The sequence below is a fragment of the Dromiciops gliroides genome, chromosome 6 (genome assembly GCF_019393635.1).
Source record: "Dromiciops gliroides isolate mDroGli1 chromosome 6, mDroGli1.pri, whole genome shotgun sequence".
Taxonomy (NCBI): Eukaryota; Metazoa; Chordata; class Mammalia; order Microbiotheria; family Microbiotheriidae; genus Dromiciops; species Dromiciops gliroides.
In genome coordinates this window covers 50,041,646-50,068,037 of record NC_057866.1, presented here as the reverse complement: position 1 = coordinate 50,068,037, position 26,392 = coordinate 50,041,646, and the positions used below count along the sequence as shown (strand labels likewise).

At 39.1% G+C, this 26,392-nt stretch overlaps 1 protein-coding gene across 7 annotated transcripts in view; it reads left to right on the top strand.

The window, feature by feature from the left end:
• The window catches only part of NAV2 (neuron navigator 2), a 452,110-nt gene that overhangs the window by 115,584 nt on the left and 310,134 nt on the right, over nt 1–26,392 (top strand). For all 7 annotated transcript variants that reach the window (XM_043970118.1, XM_043970119.1, XM_043970117.1 and 4 more), the window contains exons 2-3: nt 13,816–13,933; nt 18,601–18,653. In XM_043970118.1, coding sequence (XP_043826053.1) covers nt 13,816–13,933; nt 18,601–18,653 — 171 coding nt within the window. The remainder of the gene's footprint in view (nt 1–13,815; nt 13,934–18,600; nt 18,654–26,392) is intronic.

The window sequence follows — 26,392 nt, the reverse complement described above, 5'->3', positions numbered from 1 at the left end:
GCTTCTAGTTTTCCTTTCTGGGTTCAGATCTAGTGAATGATGTTGAACTCAAGTGGATAGGCAATAGGAGGCAATGCTCTTTTTTTAATACTCATGACAAAGAGGTCACTGCCTCCAGGGAGCACAGGAGATCAGGCTCAGTTTTAGTAACTTTACAAATCTTGTTGGCTCCAGGCCCATGAGCTAGCCAGAGGATAGGCACAATACTGAGATACAAGTTGCCTTCAGGTTGATATGACCAACCATGTTAGCCAGTAATGAAAAACCCTTGTTCAAATCTAATAACAGTATATTTGCTGCCAATAAGATAGTGGTCAGCTGTTGCAATGATGTCTGTTGAGTCATATCCATGAAAGTCTGATTCCCATAATAACTATAAAGGAAACGTTTGGAAGGAGCACATGTCTTATTAGTTAGTAACTAATAAACAGAGTAATGGAGAACTCTTGAGAAACTCAAAGTGAGGCCTTGTTTGGTCTCATCAGGAGCCACTGAGAAAAAATGATTGAAAAATCTTTCAGATAGTGAGGAGGTAGGACTTTTAAAATAACATTCTGATCCATCTGATGAGAGGAGGTATAACCAAGCATGTAAATTTAAGTCTAGCACTCCCCGAAGTAACTACTCTTTAGAAAAGTCCTCTTTCTTCTTTACATCCTAACTTATACTTCCTGGAGTATCTGAGGAAATGGTCATGGTTTATAATTAAGCTTTCTTCTCTGATGCCCTTTCCAAGGATGATTTGTGTTGTGGATCTCTTCCCTTATCTCTAGGATAAGTTTCTTAATTGTGTGTGTATGTGTATGTATGCCTGTGATGAACCACCTTTGGTGCAGTTGAAACCTATGCATTCCTTCTCAGAATAAATGAATTGAATAAAACAAAATACCTAGTCAAGGTACACAGACAAGTATATATTAAGTGATTATTGTTAGGTAGCTAGGTGGCACAGTGGATGGAACTTCAGGCCTGGAGTAAGATCCATCTTCCTGAGTTAAAATCTGGCCTCGATCACTTATGAGCCATGTGACCCTGGGCAAGTCACTTAACCCTGTTTGCCTCAGTTTCTTTATCTATAAAATGACCCGGAGAAGGAAATGGCAAACCACTCCAGTATCTTTGCCAAGAAGACCCCAAACAGTGTCATGAAGAGTCAAACACAACTGAACAACAACTATTGTTTGCTCAGCACTGTGCTAAGCTCTGAACAGTCTCTACCCTGAAGGAATTCCCTGTGTAATGGGGGAGACAACATTCAAAGGACTATGTAAATACAAGATATATTCAGGGCAAATTGGAGAAAATCTCATAGGAAAAGCATTAGGATTGAGGGGGGGCAGGAAAGATCTCTTACAGAAGGCGATATTTGAGCTGGGATTGAAGGAAGGCTGGTTGATAAAGAGAAGGAAGGAGAACATTCCAAGCATGAGGGAGACCCAGTGAAGAGATACAGACTCAAGAGATGGAATGCCATGTGCAAGACTCATGGGAGTCAAGCGTAAAAGTATGGGAAAGGAAGGAAGGGTCCAGGTTGAAATAAAAACATAATTTCTCCCCCCCCCAACCAAGTTCATGAACCTCTTAAAATCTATCCCCTGACCCATTTGGGGTCCATGGGCCCCAGATTTAGAATCCCTGCTATGGGTATATAGGATCTAGAACTAGAAGATACCTTAGTGACAATCTATTCCAACATCCTTATGAAGAAATGAAAATGAAGAAATGGAGACCCACAGAAAGAAAGTGACTTTCTTAGGGTTACATGGGTGACAAATATTAGGTTAACTTGTCTGCTATGTGAAAAGCTCTCCAATGTCCCCAGTAGATAGTTGTCCATCTGTCTAAGCTTGGTACCAAATTAGAGAGCTTCTTGGCAAACATAGCCACATTTAACAGATTTGGTGCCCATTCCACATCTGTATCCCCTAAGGCCATTTAACAAATATTTGACAAAGATGATATTTTAAGAATCACATGCCAACCCAGTTAACTAGCCAGTGGAACAGAAAATAATGACTCTGAGTAGTTACTAAGCGTGTATTAGATGCTGAGTATTGTGGGAAATTTAAAAGACTTATAAGATATAGTACCCAAAGCAGTTGCTTGTCTTGTTCCTTGGCTATGAACAGATTGTGATCTAAAACTTCTTGAAACATGTTTGTCCACAGCAGTAATAGTAGCAATGGTGGTTGTGTCTCCAGGCTTTCCCTCTAAAGTCTGCTTAAGCCATAAAATGCCCTACATGTAACCAGACCCAGGCTGACCCTGAGAAGATTTAAGCTAAAACTTTAGAAGAAGAATTGAAGTTTTTAAATTTTATTGAAAGTCTCACTATAAAATAAGTAATTCTGTGTGCCAAGTAAGCAACCATTCTTTTATTACTTTATAGGTATACCTAGTCCATGTATTTTGGCCCATATTCTTTAGTGAAAAACTTTGTGCAAAAGAGAGCTATATTTGCCTAGGGTAGTCACTTTATGGAGGTGGAACTGGGAATCGCACAAATGTCTATTCTATAACTTCAAAGGAAACCCTAAACTTCACCTTTGGCCCATGAAAGATTCCAGCTGTCATACTTTCCAGCTTTTCATTTATATTCATGCTCTCTTGCCTCCCTTTTGAAGATCCATCATCTCTGACCTTCTCCACAATTAGAACTCTGGTTAAGGAGGGCTGAGGATGGTAGCAAGACACATAAAGCATGCTAATCAAATTGGGAAGTAGGAAGTTGGTAGGATTAAATAGATATGACAGATGACAAAATTTGAATGCCAAAAGATCCCTGTGGAGTAAAATAGTGGATTACATCAAATAAGGAGAAATTGAGTAAGTTAAAAGTCTAGATCGGGCCAGCCCTGTGATTTCATTAGTAGAGGGAATTGCCTAGTATTGAAATTCCTTTTTACCAATGCAGCTTGGCACCTTCTCTGCAACTTAAAATCTTAGTTAGTTGCCTAAATTCAGGGCCTCAAAGATCCAGAAAACAATGTTCTTGACACCAAACCTCTTGGCAGCATGTGGAGGCCCAAACTCAGAAATAGATATGGTATTATCAATGGCAGTGGCATTCAAGAAGATCCATCACCATCTGTTTTGCCTCTGCATCCAAAGGACCACTGGGTCTTTGCATCTGACCTGCTGGGCTTTCTATAAGAATGTGAGTTCCTGGTATCACAAGCACTTCGTACAGTGTGTTGTCAATAGGGAACATTTTTTTCAATCATTCATTCATCCCCTAAAGATGGAAGCAAAGGGAAAACATGAAATTCTTAGTACTTGTCCCCACCAAGACCAGTGGGATTAGCCAGAATTCATACGGGGCTACAAATATGTGGCACTAGCTTTATGGGGACACTAGTACCCGTGCATGTCCTAAGAGGAGAGTATAAGTGACAATGATTGCAGTCTTTAAGTGGGTCAACCGCAGGGTGATACGCAGGTTGCCACCAACTTCAGGAAGAATATCATGGGGAGGAGATCCCTGGGATACATTTAATTCCCTGAAGCACTTTGGTCTATTTATTTTTTTTTTAGGTAGCAAGGTTTCAAAATACCTGAAATCACTCTGTGGCCCCACCCTCTGTTCAGTCCTGTTCTGATAGACAATGCCATATTTGTATGGTTCCTAGAACATTACCATTCAGTGCCCTGGGCATCTCATGCAAAGTGCCTCAGGGTGGATTGGCAGTATCACTGTTTCCTAAATAAATATTTACCAGGCACACCTCTGGTCTTTCAGATTTCTGGAGCTAGGCATGCATTTTTTTTTAAAGAAAAAGAAAAAAAAACTCTGTGCCTTAATTTTTTAAAACCCTTTTTTTAAAAACTTATTTGAGTCCTGCTCTGTAACCAAAACTTGTATTGAAATTTCAAATTATTCCAAGGCAGGGGGTGGAAGGAACACTTGACCCAGATAAATTTGCTAGAGAATTCTATTAAACTTTTAATGAATAAGTATCTATATGACACAAATTATTCTTTTTTTAAAAAATGAGAAAGAAAGCACTCTAGCAAACTCCTTGTGAGACAAATATGGTCCTAATGCCTAAACACGGGAAAGATAAAACAATGAAATGTAGAGACCAATATCAATTTACAATTTTAAAATAAAATCCTAGACCCCCTCCAAAGTGTTATTAAAGATAAAAGTATCCATTTGATATTTCTCTACTCCTTCTGTGACATAGAAAAATATAAAAATGCCTTCCTGAACCTATTAGGTCCAGATTCACACACACACACACACACACACACACACACACACACACACACACACACACACACAAAAGGACTGAATCCTAAGAGGAATATCAGTGATGTCTGTTGAGCAATAAACCTAGTTTTCACCACCTTCCAATCTGTCCATAAGCAGCTCATCCAAGTCTGGCTCTCAAAGGGAAAGCCAGGAATGCCAGCATTTCACAATCATGGCAGCATATGAAAACTTGGCTTCTTGGGGCAATTTCCATTCTTCCTGGTCATAGGGCGCGCGCGCGCACGCGTGTGTGTGTGTGTGTGTGTGTGTGTGTGTGTGTGTGTAAAAGAGCAACTAACAGTATGCAGGTCTCCTTTTGAAGATTAGGAAAATGGAATATTGAAAAATGGCATTTATTTGGGAATCAAGGCAGTAATTCATACCTACTGGTAAATATAGGGTCATAGAATTCTATTTCTAAAGTGGGAAGGGACGTTAGAGACCATCTAGTCCAAACCAGTCATTTTACAGATGAATAAACTGAAGCAAAAGGAGGTTTATGACTAGACCAAGATCATATGGATAATGATTCCATCAGAGATAAGATTTTAATCCAGGTCCTCTAACTTCAGAGTCAGTGCTCTTTCTACTGTGCCACACTTCTGCCATATAATCAAACCTCTTAGTATTAAGTCTCTGACAACAAGCAAGTTTATAACTAATAATGATTATTTATAATTTATTATTATTGTTATTATTGAAGTGTGCCTCCAAGTCTGCCAAATGCTTTCTTTTACAAATATATGGAGTAGGTTATATAAGCATTATTAACTACCACCATATAGATGACAAGAGATCAAATGATTTGCCCACAGCTAGTATATATCAAAGCTAGAATTGAACCAGGTCTCCTTAGTGGTAAATTGATTGATATTTCCATTACATCACTACATTATGGCAGCTACAAGTGCGGATACACAATAATAAACTTATCGCTTACATCAACATTTCAATGGTTCTATGTTTTTGTTAATGAGTGTACTCCAACACCTCCAACTAAAACCATCCTATGCCTTCCAATCTAATATTACACTTGTCCAAGTTATCCCATAAATCTGTCACGGACATCCACTCCCTTTCCATTAGAAAGAAGGAAAACAAGCATTGATTAAGTGCCTGATATATGCTAGGTACTATGCTAAACTCTGGGAATACAAAAAAAGGCAAAATACAGTCATTGCCTTGGAGGAACTCACAATCTGTGAGAGAGACAACATGCAAACAACTCTATACAAACAAGCTATATACAGGATAAACAGGAAATAATTAACACAGGGAGGCACTAGAGTTCAGGGATTTGGAAAGACTTTCTAGAGAAAATGGGATTTTAGCTGGAACTTGAAGGAAGCCAAGAGGTGGAAATGAGAGAAAAGATCATTCTAGGCATGGTGGACATTCAGTGAAAATGGTCACTTCCAAGAGGTAGCATGTTTTGGTTTTTGAAGAATGGCAAGGAGACCAGTATCACTGAATCAAATAAAACATGGAAAGGTGTAAGTTTCAAGAAGACTGGAAAGTTAGGGAGAGGGTGGTAACTTACAAAGGGTTTTGAATGCCAATCAGAGGAGTTTATATTTGATCCAATAGGGGAGAGGGAGCCACTGGAGTTTATTCAATAGGGGAGTGTCATGGTCAGACTTGCACTTTAGGAAAATCACTTTTGTGGTTGAAGGCAGTATGGAGTGGAAGTAAGGAAAGACATTAGAGATAGAGCAGAAGTAGGTTTAGGGGGGGAGATAATATGTTTTGGATCTATATCAATGAAGGAGGTATGTAAACTGATAAGAATACAAATCTAAAATAAGTTGGAAAGACAGTCATTTCCTCTCTAATTCAGAGGAAAACTGTAAAACTGGGAATTTGAGGGGTTTCTTTGTTTTGTTTTGTTTTTTGTAGTCTTATTAAAAGCCAATTGTGGAAATGCAAGTCCAACTGGTATAGGGGAATAATGAAAGCTATGTTACTTAGAGCTGAATTCATCTATTCTACTGTGAAGAGATGTATTAGGCTGACAAGATAACGTACTGGCCATTAGAAAGAGTGAGTATAATTAATAATTCTGCTCCAGATATGCTCTTTGAGTAGTATAATCAAGCTTAGTGTCATCAACAGTGTCAGAGATTTAGAGCTGAAAGGAATTTTAGAATTATCTAGTTCTGCCTTTTCATTTTCATATAAGGAAACTGTAGTCTAGAGAAATGAGGTACATACCCACAGGTAAATGGCAGTCCTGGGATTCGGACTCAGGTTCCCTGATTCCAAATCTAGGGCATTTTTTCCTCAGTCACCATAAAGCCTCTCTTCCCTGTGCTTTCGTTCCTTCATCTGCAAAAATAAGGATAATAATTCCTGATTCCACCTTTTTTACTGCAGCATTGTAGAGACAAGTGATGCTATTTTAATTAAAATGCTGAAAATGCATGCTCTTGGATAAAAGGAAAAGAGTTCTATAGACATAGAGCATCATCATCATGTTTTTATTTTTTGTACTTCAGCTGACACATGCATAATAAGTTCTATATTAGCTATTTATTATTATTATTGCCTGATGTAAATTCTTTATAACAGTATAGGGCCAGGTATATAAGTATATGATATTATTCCACTATTGGAAAAACATGATGTTAGGGATATATCCAGAGTTTAAAGATATGCCAAAACAAACTAAATCCAACTATTGGAGTTGAGACCATCCCAGTTGCTGAGATACACAGCTTTGATCTCTAGTTTCTGATTGTGATTTATCTTCTCTCCCAAGAGATACTCTTCATTTTTTTCTTTTGAGGTTTTTGCAATATTTCTTCTAAGTGCAACAACTCTCTTGGTACTTTCCACTACTCAGTTATTTGTGTGTGTGTGTGTGTGTGTGTGTGTGAGTGAGAGAGAGAGAGAGAGAGAGAGAGAGAGAGAGAGAGAGAGGGAGAGGGAGAGGGAGAGGGAGAGGGAGAGGGAGAGGGAGAGGGAGAGGGAGAGGGAGAGGGAGAGGGAGAGGGAGAGGGAGAGGGAGAGGGAGAGGGAGAGGGAGAGGGAGAGGGAGAGGGAGAGGGAGAGGGAGAGGGAGAGGGAGGGAAGGAGGGAGGGAGGGAAAGGAAGGAAGAAATGATGCCTTTTGGCCAGGGTTTATTGGTGTGATTAATTACTGACATTTATATAGCTCTGTAATGTTTGCTTTAAAGACACTAGCTACTTTGACCCCTAAAACAACTCAAGTAAGTACGATAGCCATGATTATGCCCATTTTAAGGATGAGGAACAGAGAGTTTAAGAGATTTGCCTATTGTAATAATCAGAGGAAGCATTTGAACCTAGGTAATGAGAGAGTTTGAGAGGTTTACTCTTAGTAAGAATCAGAAGGAGAATTTGAATCCAGGTCTTCCTGAGTCTAAGCCCAGCACTGTCCACCAAATCATGCTGTTTTCTAATGTGCTGCCTCTATCTCAGATAACAAAGGGAACTATTTTCTAAAGCATTATTTGCTTCATACTAACAGTACTATGTTAATACCTTCATCAGCCCTCATTTGAACCCTAATTACATGGGTAAAATCTTGGGAATATAACCAAAGATGCTTCTGTGTACCTACTCCTTAAATTCAACATAACAGAATTATAAAGCCCAAAGAAAATGTCATTATCCTTATTATCATGCTGATGAGCTGACAAAATATTCTCTGTTCTCACTGTATTAGAGTAGAATAATCATCCATTTTAAGCAAAGAAAGAAACACTCCTTGAAATTCCATCAGGTAACGTAAAATTAACCAGATGAGATTCAGTGTCTCCCAGTCTTTAAATTCTTTCTTCCTTTTATCTCTTCATGCATTTGACAGCAAACTCCTTTCCCTGGTAAGGAAATGAGAAAACCACGACATTTCTCAAGGGTGGAGGATGGTTTCGTTAGATGCCTAATTAAAGAGGGAAGAAGGAAGGAGGGAAATTCAACTCGAATAAGGGGAGTTTGACATAGGAAAGAACGGCATTGACGAGCTAATCTATTAGAATTCATGTGGAATTAGTATATATATATTTTTAATTGTCATTATTTTATTTTCTTATTGAATTTTTTTATTTTCCCTCGTGTTCACTTATTTCAAAATAACATTACCCTGCTCTAAGTATTTAACTATAGTGTTTGTGTTATTTTTTTAAATTTTCGTTTTACTGACATTGTTTATTTTTATATCTCCAGATCTCTGAACATTCCCCTCCTCCCTGACCAGAGTGCCAGAAGGGAGAAAGGGGGGAAGAAAGAGTGAGAGGGACAGAGAGAGGGGGAGGGAGGGAGAGAGCAAGCAGTTTATGCAGTTCATTTCAAAGTCAATTGGGGTTCTCATGGTACAGCCAACAGTAAAACTAAACTTAGAGATGGGAAATTCTGGTTAGTTAATGGAACTGGATAACCATGGCTGAACTGGAAGCCCTGTTGTTTTTTGACCCTTGTACAATCTTTCTGAAAAGAAAGAATTGCTCTGTTTTGCAGGTGAAGCAAGATGATCCTAGGGAATTTGATGGGATTAATGCACATTTTGAATTTTGCGATAACTCAGAGTTATCTTCTGCAGTTAGTCATTGTCATTTTCCTATAGGTCTTAGAAGGGTTAGACAAAAGTGTTAAGATAAAAAGAAAGAATGGAAAGCAATGGGTAAAAGTTACAAAAGGGGCAGATTTAGGTTCTATGTAAGGGAAAATAATCTAAAATTCAGAGCTATTGGAAATTGGGGATGTTCTAGTGTTAGAGAGAATAGATTTTGCTTACTTAGAAATCATAGGATTGTTGATCTAGAACTGATGGGAACTTAAAGGTCATTTAGTCCATGCTTCCATTTTGTAGATGAGAAAAAGGAAGGCCCAGGAATATTAAGGTCTTCCAAAGATCTGTATTCATATTTCTGTTCTTGAACACTTACTTACAATATGACCTTAGGCAAGTAAGAAGCTCTCTGTGCCTCAATTTTCTCATTTGTAAAATGAAGGGATTGAAATTGATACCATCTAAGATCCCCTCCAGTGCCAGATCTATGATTAATGAAAGTATGGCCCATTACAGAGGCTAGAAAATCCCTTAACTACTTGTGCATGATTTTCTAGGGAGAAATTGTGCTCAGGCATAGGTCAGACTAATGACCTCTAAGGTTCTTTTGAACTCTGAGAAACTAAGATTCTATATGGACCCTGGAAAGTTGACTTTATTTTGAAAAAGTACTCATTTTCTTCTGATTTATCCTTATTCTCTTTAAAATGGAGTTTAGCAGGAAAAACTTCAATTATGAAAGAATTTTTTTGTCATTTGGGATCCCATTAAAAAGGTTTTAATTGTGTGATAGTCATTTTTTTCTCTCTATCTCTTCTTCACCTACAACAATGACAGAAATGTCTGATTTGGAAATTCAGTGAGATCCCACTTTATCGAAGTCAGTTTCTCCAGGATTTACACTTGACTTTTCTCTTTCTGTAGAAAGCAGTTTATTATTTTCAAACATCTTTGCATAACAATGATCAACTCTTGTTCCCAGGCATTGCCCACTGCCCTAGACTTTAAACTCTTCCCCAATGTGAACATTCATCTGCTGTTCCATCATTTATCCACATTGTGTATGTGCCTGCTTAAATTAGTTTTGTTTAGTCTGTTTGTTGTAAATAGTGGCATTGTATTTAGCAAATATATATCAGAAGTTTATTTGCCAATGAATTGGTTTTTGGAAGATTATATATTTTAAGAAATATTCCTTTAAACACCATAGAAAGAAAATGGAAAGGAAGGGCTGGAACATACTTATTTTTCCTGGTGCTTTCTATTTATAACAACAGTAGTAACCACAACCCTTTTTTGCCATTGACATTTAAGATTTAGAAAGTGTTCTATGTATATTTTCTATTAGCCCCATTTTACCAGTGAGGAAACTAAGGGCTTTGGTTGATCCCTAGTAAGTGCATGGTTCCCATCAGCTTTAGGACTTAGAGCAAGGGTCGGGGCTTAATAAAACTGGCAGAAAATGTATCTTAAAAGTGACTGTATGTGATATCCAACATGTTCAAGCAGCTAACAGAAATCTCTAAGACCAAAAGCTATCCCCCAATAGATAAGTCATCAAAGGATACAAAAAATAGTTCTCAAAGGAAAAGTTGCAAATTATTAACTAATCCATCATAAAACATTGTTCTTTATCACGTATAATAAGAGAAAGGCAGATAAAAATATATCTGAGGTTTCACATCACATCCAGCAAGCAAGCAAAACTTTGTATTCCCCAGAACCTAGGACAGCACTTTGGTACCTAGTCCCTGTGGTCTTGGTCTTAGTCATCACTGCAATTGTTGTCATTTTGTCGTCGGCATCATCATCGTTGTTGACATTAATATATTTCTTTAAGTTTTGAAAGGGGTTTTATATTTATCTTATTTGATCCTTACAACTCTAGAAGATAGGCACCATTATTATCCCCATTTTACAGATGTGTAAATTGAGACTGAGAGCAGTTAAGTGACTTTTCCAGGGTCATATACATAAGTGTTTGAGGCAGGAATTGAATTCAAATATTTCTAATTCTAGGTCCAACAATCTATATGCCCAGCTGCTTAATAAATGCGTGTGTGTGGATTGATTAATGCCTTTGAGTACAATGTGCTGACACTGATTTCCATGATTTGGGGGAGGGGGGACTTGTTTTCATTTTAAAGACTTCCACGGTATATGCATAATAGGGACTCACCAAAATCATTGTAGTTGTACCCCAACATTCAGTCATTTTTAGTCATCTCTGACTCTCTGTGACTCCACTTGGGTTTTTCTTGACAAAGATACTAGAATGGTTTGCCATTTCCTTCTCCAGCTCATTTCACAGATAAGGAAACTGAGGCAACCAGGGTGAAGTGATTTGTTCAGGGTCACACAACTGGTAAATGTCTGAGGCCAGATTTCTACTCAGGAAGAGGAGTCTTACTGACTCCAGGCCCAGCACTCTAGCTGTCCTGTACTCCATCACGTTGAATGTGAAAGGTAGAGAATTATTTTCCACTTGGGAATGTTCAGGGCAAACTCTGGTAGTGGATAATTTTCCTTGTTACTACTCTACCATTAAGTAACATTTGATGCTGATTTTTTTTCTTTTGTGGGTCAATGAGGTTTAAGTGACTTGCCCAGGGTCACACAGCTAGTAAGTGTCAAGTGTCTGAGGCTGGATTTGAACTCAGGTCCTCCTGAATCCAAGGCCAGTACTTTATCCACTGCACCACCTAGCTGCCCCATTAAGTAACCTTTGAAAAAGAAAGTAATTTATTTCTGAGGGATATGCACTACAAAGAAAAGGGAAAAGGCTAGAGAGAGGCTGCCAGCTACAAAGAACTCTCCAAACTATTCAATCAAGAGTAACCCTCTAGAGGGCAGCTAGGTGGCACAGTGGATAAAGCACTGGTCCTGGATACAGGAGGACCTGAGTTCAAATTGGGTTCAGACACTTGACACTGACCAGCTGTGTGACCCTGGGCAAGTCACTTAAACCTCATTGACCCACCAAAAAAAAAAAAAAAAAGAGTAGCCCTCTAATCAATTGGCTTCCATAACCAGGGTTGTATTCCAGAACCTTGCAGAGTTCAGTGCTTCTGCAGGCCAATTTCTAATTCTCTTCATGGAGGGGGAAAAAAAAATCTATTTTTACTTTACCTGTTGTTGGCCTTTCTAATCAAGAAGGAAAAGCTGCTCCTACTGCATATTGGAACCTTTGGTGTTTGGTCAGCCACCAGTAGGCTTCTTCTTCTGCTTAAGCATAAGAACAGTAGAATGAATTGGTCCCTGGGACCTGAGTGAATGGTCAAATGGTTGTAGCCTGTCTGCCTAATTCTTCTCTGATTCTTAAGTTGAGAGAGGGAAATTTAATACACGCATGATTGGAATTGAGTTTCCATTGCTTTTGAGAGTTGGGGTGGGGGGAATCATAACCTCCACTAAAGCACCAATAATGATTCATTTAGACTAAGGGTTCAGGGGGCAGCTAGGTGGTGCAGTGGATAGAGCACCTGCCCTGGAGTCAGGAGGACCTGAGTTCAAATCCGGCCTCAAACGCTTAACACTTACTAGCTGTGTGACCCTAGGCAAGTCACTTAACCCCAATTGCCTCACCAAAAAAAAAAAAAAAATAGAGTAAGGGTTCTTATGTATTTTGTGTCATGGACCCTTCTTTGGCAGTCTGGAAGCCTATTGACCCCTTCTAGGAATGACATTTTAAAATGTATAAAATAAATTGTACCGCATTGTAAGGGGAACCTATTATGTTGAAATATAGTTATCAAAATATTTTAAAAATAAGTTCATTGATTGTAGGCTACGAACCCCTTATTTAGAGCTACATAGGACCTTAGAGACCATCTAGTTCAACCCCCTCATTTTACAGTTGAGAAAATTAAGGCAAACAGGGTGAAGTGACTTGCCCAGGGTCACACAGCTAGTAAATATCCAAGGGGAGATTGTAATTCAGAAAGATGAGTCTTCCTGACTCCAGGCCTTTTTAATCTTAAGGAAACGAAAAGCTGAAAATCGGTCTGTGGAACCTTTGATGACTTTCTCCCACTTCTCAAGTTTCATGTATAAAAGGTATAGGTCTAATTCATTTGCCATGGGTACCAACTTTTATAATCTTAGAATAAAGCAATAACAACAACAACAACAACAACAATAATAATAATAACAATAACTAGTGCCTTAACATTTGCACAGCATTTTACATCTGTCACTATAACTCTGGGAGGTAGGTGGTAGAAAATGAGAGAGATTAAACAACTTGCTGAGGTCGCTTAGTAAATGTCCTCAGTAGGATTCCAGCTCAGGTCTTATGAACTCAAACTCCAGAGCTCTGTCCACCCAACCACCTAGCTGCCTCAAGCTCACCCCTTTCTCTTCAGGGCTATTTGTCATACAAATGTAGCCTGTGGAGTTTGCCCTGACTCTTTTGTCTTAAGAATCCTAGCAATTAGCATGAAGTTTGACTTTCAAATTAAACTGATTTCATTTTTTGTTTGTTCTGGTAAACATCAGGTTGTAAGTGATTCAGCTCCTACAAAAGGAATTGAAGTTGTTGATGCTTTAACATTTTGCTCCTTTAAAGGGACACAGAAGCCTGAAAGTTTCCCTAAATTCACTCATTAACCTGAAATGGCCCATTAAAAGGCATCCTTTGGGGGCAGCAATTTTCCCTTAATGTTTTCTCAATAAAGGAGAAAGATGCTTGGGGTGAAAATAGGGCTTTGGTTTCTCTAGCCAACCCTGATGCTGACTGTTTTAGTTCCCTGTCTGCTGTTTCCATTCAGGCCTTCACTTGTTTTGAAGCTGTCTTTGGTTTTCCCAAGCTCTGATGTCAGATCTCTCAATAGGGTAAAGCTAAACTATAGTGAACTGAATGCTTCATGAGTACAATGCTCAGAATGTTAATGGCGCTAACTAGCCTCTGACAGAAGCAAGACTGAATCCTAGGGCCCTGGGACTGCCATGTGGTAAGTCGTGAAATCCACTTGAGGAGTTTAATTGGGAACCTAAAGCCAAGTGTTTCTTTCTTTCTTTTTTTTTTCAGATCTACACAGACTGGGCCAATCACTATCTAGCAAAATCAGGTCATAAACGCCTAATCAAGGATCTCCAGCAAGATGTAACTGATGGGGTTTTATTGGCTGAGATCATCCAGGTCGTAGGTAAGTCCCCAGTTTTGTATTGTTTTCTGTGTGTGACATCAGAACCAGGCACCAAACTATTCTGCCCTTTTCAAAGACAGACAGAAGGGAGGATCAGGGGTCCAGTGTCAAGATCCTCAAGGGTAAGATAGGTTTCAATCCCATATATTGGAGTAATTTTATTCAGCTATATGCTAAGGTAAAATATAAGATTTTTCTGATGAGATCACTATTGCAGTAACAGCAGCTTAAAAGGAAGGGTTGAGATGAGAAAGAGGTAAATATTTGCTGGTTTTTCCTTTGGCTTGCTATTTTTCCAATGTTTGTTAATTTTGATAGAATAGTCTAGAATGCTTTCTCTCAAGCAGCATAGTGATAAACTAATCTTTCCAATTTCAACTGGAGTTTACAAGTCAAAGTGCAGCTAGGAAAAAGGATGATGTCTAGTTTTAAAGCAGGATGGGTGTAAAGGTAGAAGAGGAAAGATAAGGGAAAACAGACCTACATGTGCTCCAAGGTGAGGATGCATTGAAACTGGTCATCTTTGGTCCTCAATCTCTTGCCATTTTTTTAGTGATGGGCCAGCCCGGTCATCTATACCAAAAGGCTTTGAGCAAACTAGAAGACAAAGGAAGCCAGTGAGCAAAAATTAGACTGTTGTCCCTGGTGGGGGAAATGATATGACATGCAAAAAAGCTGCTGGCAATGGTTCAGAGGCCGAAAGCCCACTATATACATTGTTGGGGCCACTGAATATTGGGCATATCCTTCATTTATGGGTTGGATTGGTTCTACTTGGAAAAGTACTTGGAAAAGACAGAGTCTTGAGATGAATATGGAAACCATGATTCAGATAGAGAAATGTTTCTTTGAAACCCTCAGGTGATATCTGGAGGCCAAAAGTTTCATTTATACCTCATGTGAATGGGCCAAGAGGAAAAGACTCCATCTCTTCCCATAAAGTGACTCTTAGCTTGCCCAACAGCCCCCATGATTGGGATGCAAACTAGAAAACAATTGCTATCCCTTAGGATCAGTCATATGGTTGTACATGGTACCATTCCTTGCATGAAGCTTGAGGTATTACAGTTAAATCCTATTAGCTGAAAAGTCAGGAAACCTAGGTTTTAGTCCAAGTTCCACAATTACCTAGTCATATAACCTTGGCATAGCTTAAAAACAAAGCAAAACAAAACAAAGCAACCCTTTCCTTGCCTCAATACCCTCATCTGTAAAATGGGAATGATAATGCATGAGGACACCAATTCAGAGTGGTGTAGTGAGGATTATAAAATACAGATTCAGAGCTAGAAGAACCACAGAGTTTGTGTAATCCAATGCCTTCATTCCTCAGCTGGAGAAATCGAGGCACGGGAAGATAAAGGGATTTGTCTAAGGTAACACAGATATTAAGAATCAGAGCTGGGAACTGAACCTATGAGCACTGGGAAAAGCATAAAACACCATGCAAATAAGTATAAGGCTGTATTTTTCTTATTATTATGGGTGAATGAACATGGGGGTCAGGTCATTCCCCACAGTCCCCACCACCCTGTGTTCTTCAGTTCCCTAAACTGCCTAAAGGGAGGTATTAGATCTCCAAAACAGATTAGGCAAATACCCTACCTAGACTTCCAGGTCATTCAGTAGATTCTAGAAGCTCAGTGAACTAAGGATGTTTAGCTTAGAGAGCAAGAAGACTGAGAGGGAAGAGGGGGGATAGGTGGGGGTGGGGGGACATGATAGCTGTCTTCTAGTATTTAAAGAGCTGTCAGGGAAGAGAGATTCAAGTTGTTTTGTTTGGCCCACAGCGCAGAACTAGAAGCAGTAAGTGAAAATTTTCGAGAGGCATATTTTGGCTAGAAGGAAGGAATAACTTCCTGACAGTTGGAGCTCCCCAAAAGCAGACCTATGGGAGGTAGCAGGTCCCCCCACCCCCACCCCCGGAAGCCTTCAAATCCAAATGAGAAAGATGCTGTGGAGGTGATGTGATGGGTGGGTCAACTAGGGGTTAGGCTAGAAGATAACAAAAGCACCTTTTATCTCTGAAATTCTGTAATTCTCCTGGACCACTGAAAAATGTTTGTCTAAAGAAATGAAATTGTTTCTTAAAACAAGAATTATTGGGCAGTTAGGTGGTGCAGTGGATAAAGCACCAGCCCTGGATTCAGGAGGATCTGAGTTCAAATCCGGCCTCAGACACTTGACACTTACTAGCTGTGTGACCCTGGACAAGTCACTTAACCCTCATTGCCCTGCAAAAAAAACAAAAACAAAAACAAAAACAAAAACAAAACAAAACAAAAAACCCTAGTGTTATTTATTCCATTCTCTCTCACCAGCAGGATCAAGTCCAGTATTTGAAAATATACCCTCATTCTGGACAATTATAATCACATCAGTGTTTCAGTGTCATAAAATTAGAATCCATGAGGCTCACAGTCTCTGTGTGTCACTGTGATGAGGGTCTCCCAATACTATTATTTTCTATATCTTCATATTTTATGAGAATTATACAACTAGGTTTACTTAATGGGCTAATTTTGAATGTGATAAAACTGTACTAAAATCAAAATGTCAGGCTCTACATTAGTTGAAGAAAAGATGCGTTTATTTTCAGATTCAAAACTAGGAGGAGAGCACTGGGGCTTTGACCCAGGAGCCAGCACTGAAGGCTCACACTTTCTCCCGAGAGGGGTCCTGCTTCCTTTCCCCTCCAGTCTGAAGAAGACTACCCCTACAAATCTCAGTACTCTGACTTGAAGCTTCATAGTCATTTAGGAGTAAATCATTGGCATCACAAGTTTGGGACAAGAGGGAAGGAATAGGGATGGGCTATTCTCTTCTTCTCTCAGCACCCCCATGACTGTACCTAGAGTTACAGTGAATTACCTTCCTTCCCCCCATTTTCTCCCTAACCATGTTCACAGTCTGGAAGGAGGGCATCATTCCATTCCCCTCCCTGTTTCATTTTCCCCAGGGGCCTGTATTTATGCTTAGGGTTGTAGGTATTAGAAATGCTAGAAATTTAGGCTGCTTGGTAAGATATATTCACTGCCTATTAGTGCTTAGTGTCTCCAGATGGAATTTAAAGAACTTAGAACATTTCCAGAATGAAGGCCTAGAACCATGAACATAAAATGTTTTTGAACTAGCCATTTATCAGAAATGGACACCTTCTGAATTTGAACATCACAAATGGATTATTGGAAAATACACCAGTAACCTTGAATTTAGAAAACCAAATTTATTGTTAATTATGAGAGCAAGACCAATGCCATTGCATCATTCCTGCCATAGGTTCCTATACTATCGGTGAAGTTTGCTTTTTTGTCTTGGTTGTTCACATCAATAATTATGGATTTTTACATGGCTTTTCCTTTTTAAAAATCTACATTTGCAGTGAAAATATATGCAACCTTCTCAAAAATGGTAAAACCTTAATTGGAATGTTTGGGGAACAGGACATTCTGGTTCAAGAAATAGTGTCATTATCTGGGCTTCATTGAATATTCATTAATTAAATTAATAAATCAACAAACTTTTATCAGGCATCCACTATTTGCTAAGTTCTCTGGATATAAAAACAAAAATAAAAAAAATCCCTTTTGCTTTTGAGCTTATCCATTCTAGTAATAGGGGAGACCACATGTTCATATGTAATCATATACAGCAGGTAATTTGGAGAGAAAGGGTAGCAGCAATGGAGAAGTGGTGTGGAAACTTACCTGAAGAAAGTAAGGGTTTCTATGAGGTGGAAGTGAGGTGGGGTAGAGTATTAAGGATTTACTATATGTCCAATGCTGTGGTAGCTAGAATTTTTCCATTCTTTTTTTTTTTTGTACAAAGCAATGATTTTAGTATGATCAGGATCTAGGGCTCTCTTGGTATTGTGGGCAGAAAAAAAAATTAGCCGCTAGAATTTTCTAAAGGGTTAAAATGCCCCCAATAAAAATTTATCATTGTACCCTATTAGCTATTCTTGTGTTTTTGGATGTCTTTTGCCTCATGTGACAAAATGAATTCATCTTGGGGAGATTCCTTTTGGTAGCCTTTTATTTGAAAAGGAGTTTCTTGTTGATAGATAGAAGGTCACCTCCCTTTAGACATGGGCTAATCGTTGGGCAAGTCATTGGACATCCCAGGGCCTCAATTTCCTCCTCCTTTATTCTTGAATATGTTGTCAAAACAAAAGCTTTCTCATTCAGGACTGTACTTAGAGCTCGTAGACAAATGGCCCTAGAAGAGTATGGATCTTGTGTGCCCTGGACTGTTTTGCAGTCCCTGAGTTCAGGCTTGTGTTTCGTCAGAGCTCCTTCTCTTTTGTGCCATTTGGGCCAGTTCTCGCTGGGGCTGGGTGCCCTTGTGCATCTTCATTCCCAGGTTCCCAGACAAGTGTTTCAGTGAGGCACCATCATTTTAAGGAGTGTCGTCCGTGCAGTTGTCGCCTTTTTAAATGAGTATGGCCTTGCTCCAGCTGTCCCTGGAGGGATGGCCTATGAGTAAATCCCTGAGCTTGCTCGGTGTGTCTCAATGTTTCACACGCTTGGTTGCCTTGGACAGCCTCACTTTTAGGCCTCTGGTGGTGCAGCCAGCAACAAGAGCCCTGGAAATATCTGTCCTAAGGCTTTCTACTGTTAGTTTCCCTTTAGGTTGTTGAACTTGATTTTTTTCTCCTTATTTTTCAGCAAATGAAAAGATTGAAGACATCAATGGCTGTCCAAAGAATAGATCTCAAATGGTAAGTAGTCCAAAAACTGAGGGGCTTGATGTGTTTAGTATTCTTCTACTTCTAAATAACACAGATGGCTCTGAAAATATTCCCATGTGATCAGTAGATGTAGCTACTTCACCTCTTTTCTGGGGACAGGCTTGGATATTGGGGGAAGGGCAGATACAGCATCAACTGACAAGTTTCTTCAGTAGCATTATTTTGCTTCTGTAACCTTTGTGGATAAACTTTGTCCTTAAAACAACCAGTAGCCTATTGGTTTTTAGAGACTTGCTATGCTGAATTGGTACAGTGATCTAAATATTTGTGGGGGCCGTTAGATATAAGACTGATATATATTATCTTGATTTTCCTGAAAGACACCAAATAGTTTCCTTTAATGTAGCACAGGGAATATTAATACAAGCCAAAAATACAGAAATTTTCCAGGGAAGCTTTAAGAAGTGGTACACTGTATCCTCTGATGGAATTTTGAAGATATCCCATTGCATTTTTTTGTATTGATGTTTTAAATCAGCCAATTTTTTTCCCCCTAATGAACCCTACAGGCTTATCTTTGAAATTAAAGCATTGGACATTTTAGGGTTTGGGGGGTGGGGAATTGGATTTATTGTGATAACATTAACCCCTTAATTTTTCATCTTCAAAATGGTTTAGGAGTTGTATATTCAAAGAATGTGTTTTCATTGGAGCCTAAGACTATAGGACTATAGCAATGCCTATTCACAAAAAAAAAAAAAAAAAAGGAAAATGGTGCGTTGAAGGAGGAGAGGCTTTATACTTGGAGTTAATTAGCTGCCAACATTCCAAATGAAATCAGTTTTTGTCTTTCCGTCCACTGTGATCCAACTTAATGCATTTCATTCTAAAATGCATCTATTTGATAGTCAATCTTTAGACTCATGGTATGAAGTCTATGGTTTTTATGGTTTCTTCAGATTTAGTTCATTATAACCCCTCCTTTGCCCCACTCCCACCCATAAATTTCTTTTTCTTTTTCGGTTAAGTGGTTTTTATTTATGGAAGTGTTTTCCACGTAAGAGTTGTAGGACACTGTCTTTTCACTTGCACCATGAAATCTCTTTCTCATCAAGCCAGTTTTAGGTTTGGAAGCTTTTCTTTCTTTTTTTTTCTTTTTTGATGACCAAAGGATGACCATTTCTTTCATAGGAAAATCCATATATAGACATATCGCTGCTCCTTTTGCTTTGAAAATCTTGGCTGCTATTTTTACTAGTGCTCCAGCAGCTGTCTGGAGTATAAATAATTGAGAAAATTTGGAAGATCACTAACTTAACCATTAGAGTAAGCATGTCAAGCATGTCTTTGCATGAAGGGGGCTCATTTGTCTTGAGAATTGAATTGGATTCATTTGTCATGCCCCATTTCAGTATGTAAGTGGGGAGCTGGCATCTGAAAATGATGTCCTTTTTTCAAAAAGGTTGTACCATATTCTGTGTGCATGTGTGCACACGTTTTCAATAGCTACCTTTTGAAGTGTCGCTTTCCATTAAAGGGAAAGTCAGTCTTCACAATCAAAATATCACTGTCACCCCAAGTTCCCAAAGAAGTATCAGTTCTTTATGCAAATATATCTGTGCATATTTACATGTGTGTCTATATAATCTACATCTATATTATATGCATGTTACATGTAAATATATACATATATTCATATGTATATTATTCCCCTAAAGTCTAAGTTTTATGCTATTAAAGCTTGAATATACTACTGTAATTTTATCAGTTATTGAATCAACTTTTCAGGACCATGGGTTGTTTTTAAATACAGAAAAGCAAAAGTCTAATCATTTTCAGGGATAACTAGTACCAGCACATGAGATGCGGAGGGAGAGGAAAGAAAGGGAGGCTCTTACAGTAAACCTAGGACAGAGGTTGTTCTGAGCACAGTATTCCAATCCAGGAAATAGCATCACTCCTATTGTCATGTGATTCTGTGGAAAATGAGAAGGATGATAACAACAGCAACAAAATAAATAATATAGACCTGAACCAGAAAGAGAGGTTTGGCTGTGCAGATCCGTGTGCCATCAGGGAAACTCTCATAGTCTGGCAAGCAGTTTCCCTCTCAAAATGGCATAAAAATATGCAACTTTCTGTGTAACATCCACAGATTGAACTCTTGCTTATTCCCAGTAATGGAGGACAATAGTGGCATGGATGAAACAATCAGTTGTCCTTGAGAGTAGAGAAACTAACATTTTATTTGGTTTTGGAGTTTACCTCCACAGGGATATTTGTTTTTGTTGTTGTTGTTGTTTTTTTAAGATTGACCTTGTCAATCATATTTTACCCAGAGTAATATTAGAATAATAGCAAGGACATTTTATCTAGGATATAGCAAGATCTTCTTCATAACACCCTATAAGATAATGCATGCATTAAATACCTTTTCTAGAGATGATGAAATTGAAGTTCAGAAAAGGTAGCATAGTGCACTGGAAGGAGTCCTGAACTTTTTCATTGAATTTGGAATTGTGGAATCTGAATTCCAATGCTGCCCTTTTTGAACCCTTTTTTTTTTTTTTTTTTGCGCGGGGCTATTGGCGTTAAGTGACTTGCCCAGGGCCACACAGCCAGTAAGTGTTAAGTGTCTGAGGCCAGATCCGAACCCAGGTATTCCTGAATCCAGGGCCGGCGCTCCATCCACTGCGCCATCTAGCTGCCCCAATGCTGTCCTTTTTGAACTGTGTGACCTTGAGGAAGTCACTTGGCATCTTTGCCTCAGTTTCCTTATGTGTAAAATAGTTGGAGGTGGGGCGCCTAAATTCTCTTGCAGTTCTAGATCTATATAGTATAGTATGATTTGCCCAGTACTGCAGTCAGTCAAAGGTCTGATCTGAATTTGGAGCTTATCTGACCCCAAGTCCTTTCCATTATAATTAGTTAGCCTTCCAGAAAATGCATTCTTCGTAGGGTCCAGTTGACTCAGAAGTAGTCTAGATGACAAAAGAAAGACAAGCTATGGGGACAGTTAGGTGACACAGTGGATAAAGCACTGGCCCTGGATTCAGGAGGACCTGAGTTCAAATCCGGCCTCAGACACTTGACACTTACTAGCTGTGTGACCCTGGGCAAGTCACTTAAACCTCATTGCTCCACCCCCCCCCCAAAAGACAAGCTGTGCAAAAAAAGGGGATTATAGATAATCTACCAGGCAAATGATATACACATGGATAATTGAAAGCTGACCTTGAATATCTTTGGTTAATTAACTTAATGTGTGTTCTCAGTGGACATGGTAGATGTATAACATTAAAACTCTGTTAATAAAGCCAGAGGGTGGGTTAGTGTTGAAGCAGTGGGGATCTTTCTTTTTTAATATTTGTGGTTTTTTATTTGTGATATATAATTAAATTATATACATATCTCAAACATAGATATAATATACACAGACATACATATATGACATATATAATGCATATTTTCTACATTATTACATTTAGATATACCTAGATATATTCTAGTACGCGTAACTTAGTATTTTAAATCCTTCCTCTTCCTTTTTTTTATAAACAGGCAGTTATCTTTTTTCCATACAGGTAAATAATTGTTTTATAAATAATGTATACATATCAATTTATGTAAATAATATATGTGACAAATTAGTAGTGGGGATCTTACAATCTTGACTCATTGTTCCCCTTCACTTTTTATTTTTGCAAAATGAAATCAAGTGTGGATCAGGTGAAGTTTTTGAGAAAGTTTGAACATAACAAGAAGTACCAGAAGAAAAGGATCATTAGCCACCCACTCCTTCTTTTCCCCTCTCTACCCAGCCCCAACCCAAGCCAGGATGTTTAGGTAGAAGAGGTGTTAGCCACTACCCTCACCCTTCAGCAGATGCCCATGGCTGACTTGCTAGTAGCCCCTTTCTCTTCCCAGAATTCAGGGGAGAAATTGGATTTACTAACGAGTTCAATAAACTCCTTTGGAATAGGATGGGGAAAGAGAATTCCAGTGAAATCTCAGACTAAGCTCTGCATTCATATTATTATTATGGTTTTAAACATAGGTGTTGACACCTGAGAATTGTGTAAGCCCTTACCTAGTAAAATGCTGTTGGCTCATTCATTTTCTTGAACAACAGGATGTAACGACTATCTCCACCTTTTCTCTCTGAGCCTTAGTCCTAAGCTTCTCCTTCAGTGATCAAATCCTTTCCTTCATTGTTCCAAGTTGCAAAAACTTTTATGAATCTCCACTATCAGGAAGAACACAGCCCATAATCCTCATTTCCTCCCTTTTCAGATCTTGTTAGGTCTAACACAAATGCTCTGCTTTCTCAGTACCATTCTTTGTTGAGTAGACTCACCACCGGAGGCGTGAATGAACAACATGCATTGTTTTTCTTTAAATGATTCATGTGGAAATTATCCTTCTCTTGCAATATTAGATTGGAGAAATAGGAATGATGGAAACACCAAATTGCTGACGAGTAGAGATACTGGTCAGCAGTTAAATCCCTCAACTTCTTGGCGTTGTCACTTGAATTATGTTCTTTTTTCATAATGACCACCACCCAAGTAAAATTTCCTAAAGGCAGGGGCAGTTTCATTTTTCTCTCCGTATTGTCATTGCTTGGCACGTAATTGGTGCCTAATAAATGTTTGTCAAACTACATTGAAGTTATTTGGATATGCTAACTGACTGAAGAGAAGAGATGCCATTCCCAAGATACTGATTATTTGTGTGGAATTGTGTGGTGACTGTCTTTGCTGACACTCTAAAATACTAGTACCTTCTGGCTGAAGAGGCAAGAACCCTTCCTAATGACATCTGGAGCATCATTCAGAATGTTGTTACTGCCAAGTGGTCAAAACCTAAATCCCTTATAAGAGCAGCCTCTGCTAGCTGTCAGCTTAGACCCTGATAGCCCTACAGTTGGATCGTATGAATACAGCTTGGTTTTTAAACAAGGTTCTGGGAAGGGCTCTTACTATTAGTAGCAAACAGCAACAATATTTCCCTATTTGCATGGATTGGCCATAGCTGAGTCCTAATCCAAGTTCTCCAGGACTCCCAGAATTCCAATTTAGAGAGCCAACAAGGAGAAGAGTCTGTGTAACAAATTATCCCACAGCTCCCAACTATAGGAACTATAAGGCTATTAACCTAGTGGTTATGGAAGAAGTCAGGAGCAGTACCATAACCAAGTTTCTTCATCTATGCCACATACTGGCATCCTTTTGAAGTAGGCTTTTGGTATCACGACATCACCCACATAGTCTCATATGGAGAAGCAGAACAGCATAGTTGAGTGATGCATTTGTGTCAGGAGACCCTGTGTTAAAACCCTACTTCTGACATTAATGTGTGGCCATGAGTAGTCACTTAAACAAGCCTCAGTTTTCTCATCTATAAAATGGGAATACACATAGGCAGGACCTACTAGGTGCTACCACTTAGGACTGTTTTGCGTCTTGAATAAGGTAATGGGTATATAACTCTTTGCACACTTTTTAAAGTGCCATATAAATTTATTGTAATTGTTATATCACTTTGTGGTCTGATAAGTGCTTTTCCATTTAGTTTACTCCTCAGGACCTGAATGCTTATTTATACCTTGTTCAAACCCTCACCCCCTACAGTCCCATCTGCTTGGTTCTTAAATAAGTTTATCTTTGTGGGTCAAAACTCAGCTAGCGTTCCCATGGCAATAGAGGGGCATCTTTTTGACTGTCATATGGTATATTCAGCAGATCTCCATTAGCTTGGAAGGAGACCTGCTGCTTGGAGCCACGATAGCTCAGACCGGCTTAACTCCTCAAAGGGCACTCAGATACACTTGGCTAAACGTTGAGCCGGGAATAGTCAACAGTGCTCGTTCACTTATTGTTCTTAATTTAAGCAGCTTGGCTTTGTTCCTGATGACTGGTTGCTAGGTCCATAGAGCCCTTGCATTGGAAAGCCTGTCTTGTTTTTCCCTTTATATATTGGAAAATGTTTTAAGAACAGGTTTAGCTGGTACTTTGTGAGGGAGGGTTTCGTTGAACAGTATGGAGCAGTGTTGTCTCTACCAAAGGGCTGGCCTCCGGAAGCCTATTTGGTGCTCCACTGGCCACACTTCACTTTGGCAAAAGCTCCTTGGGTCCTGAGGATAGAGTGTGGTAGAGTGGGAGGAGACTAAAATTCCCCCACAGATCCCCACCCTGTAGAATGTAAGCTCCTTGATGGCAATGGGGGCAGCTAGGTAGCACAGTGGATAGAGTGCCAAGCCTGAGTTCAAATCTAACCTCAGACACTTACTAACTGTGTGACCCTGGGCAAGTCACTTAACTGTGTCCCTTGGTTTTATCATCTGTAAAATGATCTGGAGAAGGAAATGACAAACCATTCCAGTATCTTTGCCAAGAAATCCCCAAAAGGGGTCACGGAATGTTGGACATGACCAAAAACCACTGAAAAACAAAATAAAGGAAATGACTTTTGAGGCTACTAGAGGGCGCCAATAGTGCATAGACTACTGAACTTAGAGTTAGGAAGACCTGGGTTCCAATCCTAGCTCAGATACTTACTAGCTGTGTGAACTTAGGAAAGTCCCTGTCTGTCACAGTTTCCTCAACTGTGAAAAAGGGGTCATAATAGCACCTAGCTCATAGGAGTGCTATGAGAATAGATTGAGAAAAAATTCACAAAGCACTTAGCCCAGTGCCGGGTACTTAATAAATGGTCATTCTTTTTCCCTTCACCCCTTTCATTTTATTTTCTGTATTTCTAGCACCTAGCGGAAAGCCTAGCACAGAGTATACTTTGTTGTTGTTCTCATTTGGTCACTTCAATCATGTCTGACTCTCTGTGACCCCATTTGGAATTTTCTTGGCAAGGATACTGGAGGGGTTTGCCATTTCCTTCTCCAGCTCGGTTTACAGATGATAAAACTGAGGCAAACAAAGTTAAGTGACTTGCCCAGGGTCATACAGCTATAAGTGTCTGAGGCTGGATTCGAATTCAGGAAAAAGAGTCTTCCTGATGCCAGGATTGGCGCTCTAACCACTGCACTACCTAGCTGCCCTTCACAGTATGATCAAATTGGATTTGAATGAATAAGAGTTCAATTTTAAGTCTGAGGCCCTGGATTTGAATCTGGACTCTGCCAATTATTTCCTTGTGTGACCCTAAATAATACACTGAACATGTCTGTGCCTCAGTTTCCTCATTTGTAAAATTAAGAGATTGAACTAGATAACCATTAGTGTTCTTTCTAGTTCTAAATATATAATTATTCCCATAAAGCTGTGAGGGCAGTGATCAGAAGTATGCAAGACATCAAGAAGTCACTTAAACGCTTTATCTTGCTATGTCTTCTCTGTGAGAGCCAAGAAACTAGCAGTCCACTTTTTCAGTTTAAGAAAGGAAAATGTGTTTTCCAAGACGTGGATGCTCACCATGAAATGACCAGTTCTGATTCTGAGGAACAGTCCAGGTCTCAATGGTCGCTTTTCATGTATACTCTTAGACATTGAGTTGGAAAAACAAATTGAAAGGAAGTATCTTTAGGCCAGGACAAAGCTCTGGCGTGTGTTCAATGATCAGTTTCCTAGCTCTTATCAATTATTTCATAATTAGTATTTTTGACTTGGTAAATGAATAACAGAAATTACTCCAGTGGTTTTTACTTGGCTTAGAGAGAAAGGAGGTTCAGTATCTTTTTTTTTTTTTTTGTGGGGTAGTGAGGATTAAGTGACTTGCCCAGGGTCACACAGCTAGTAAGTATCAATTGTCTG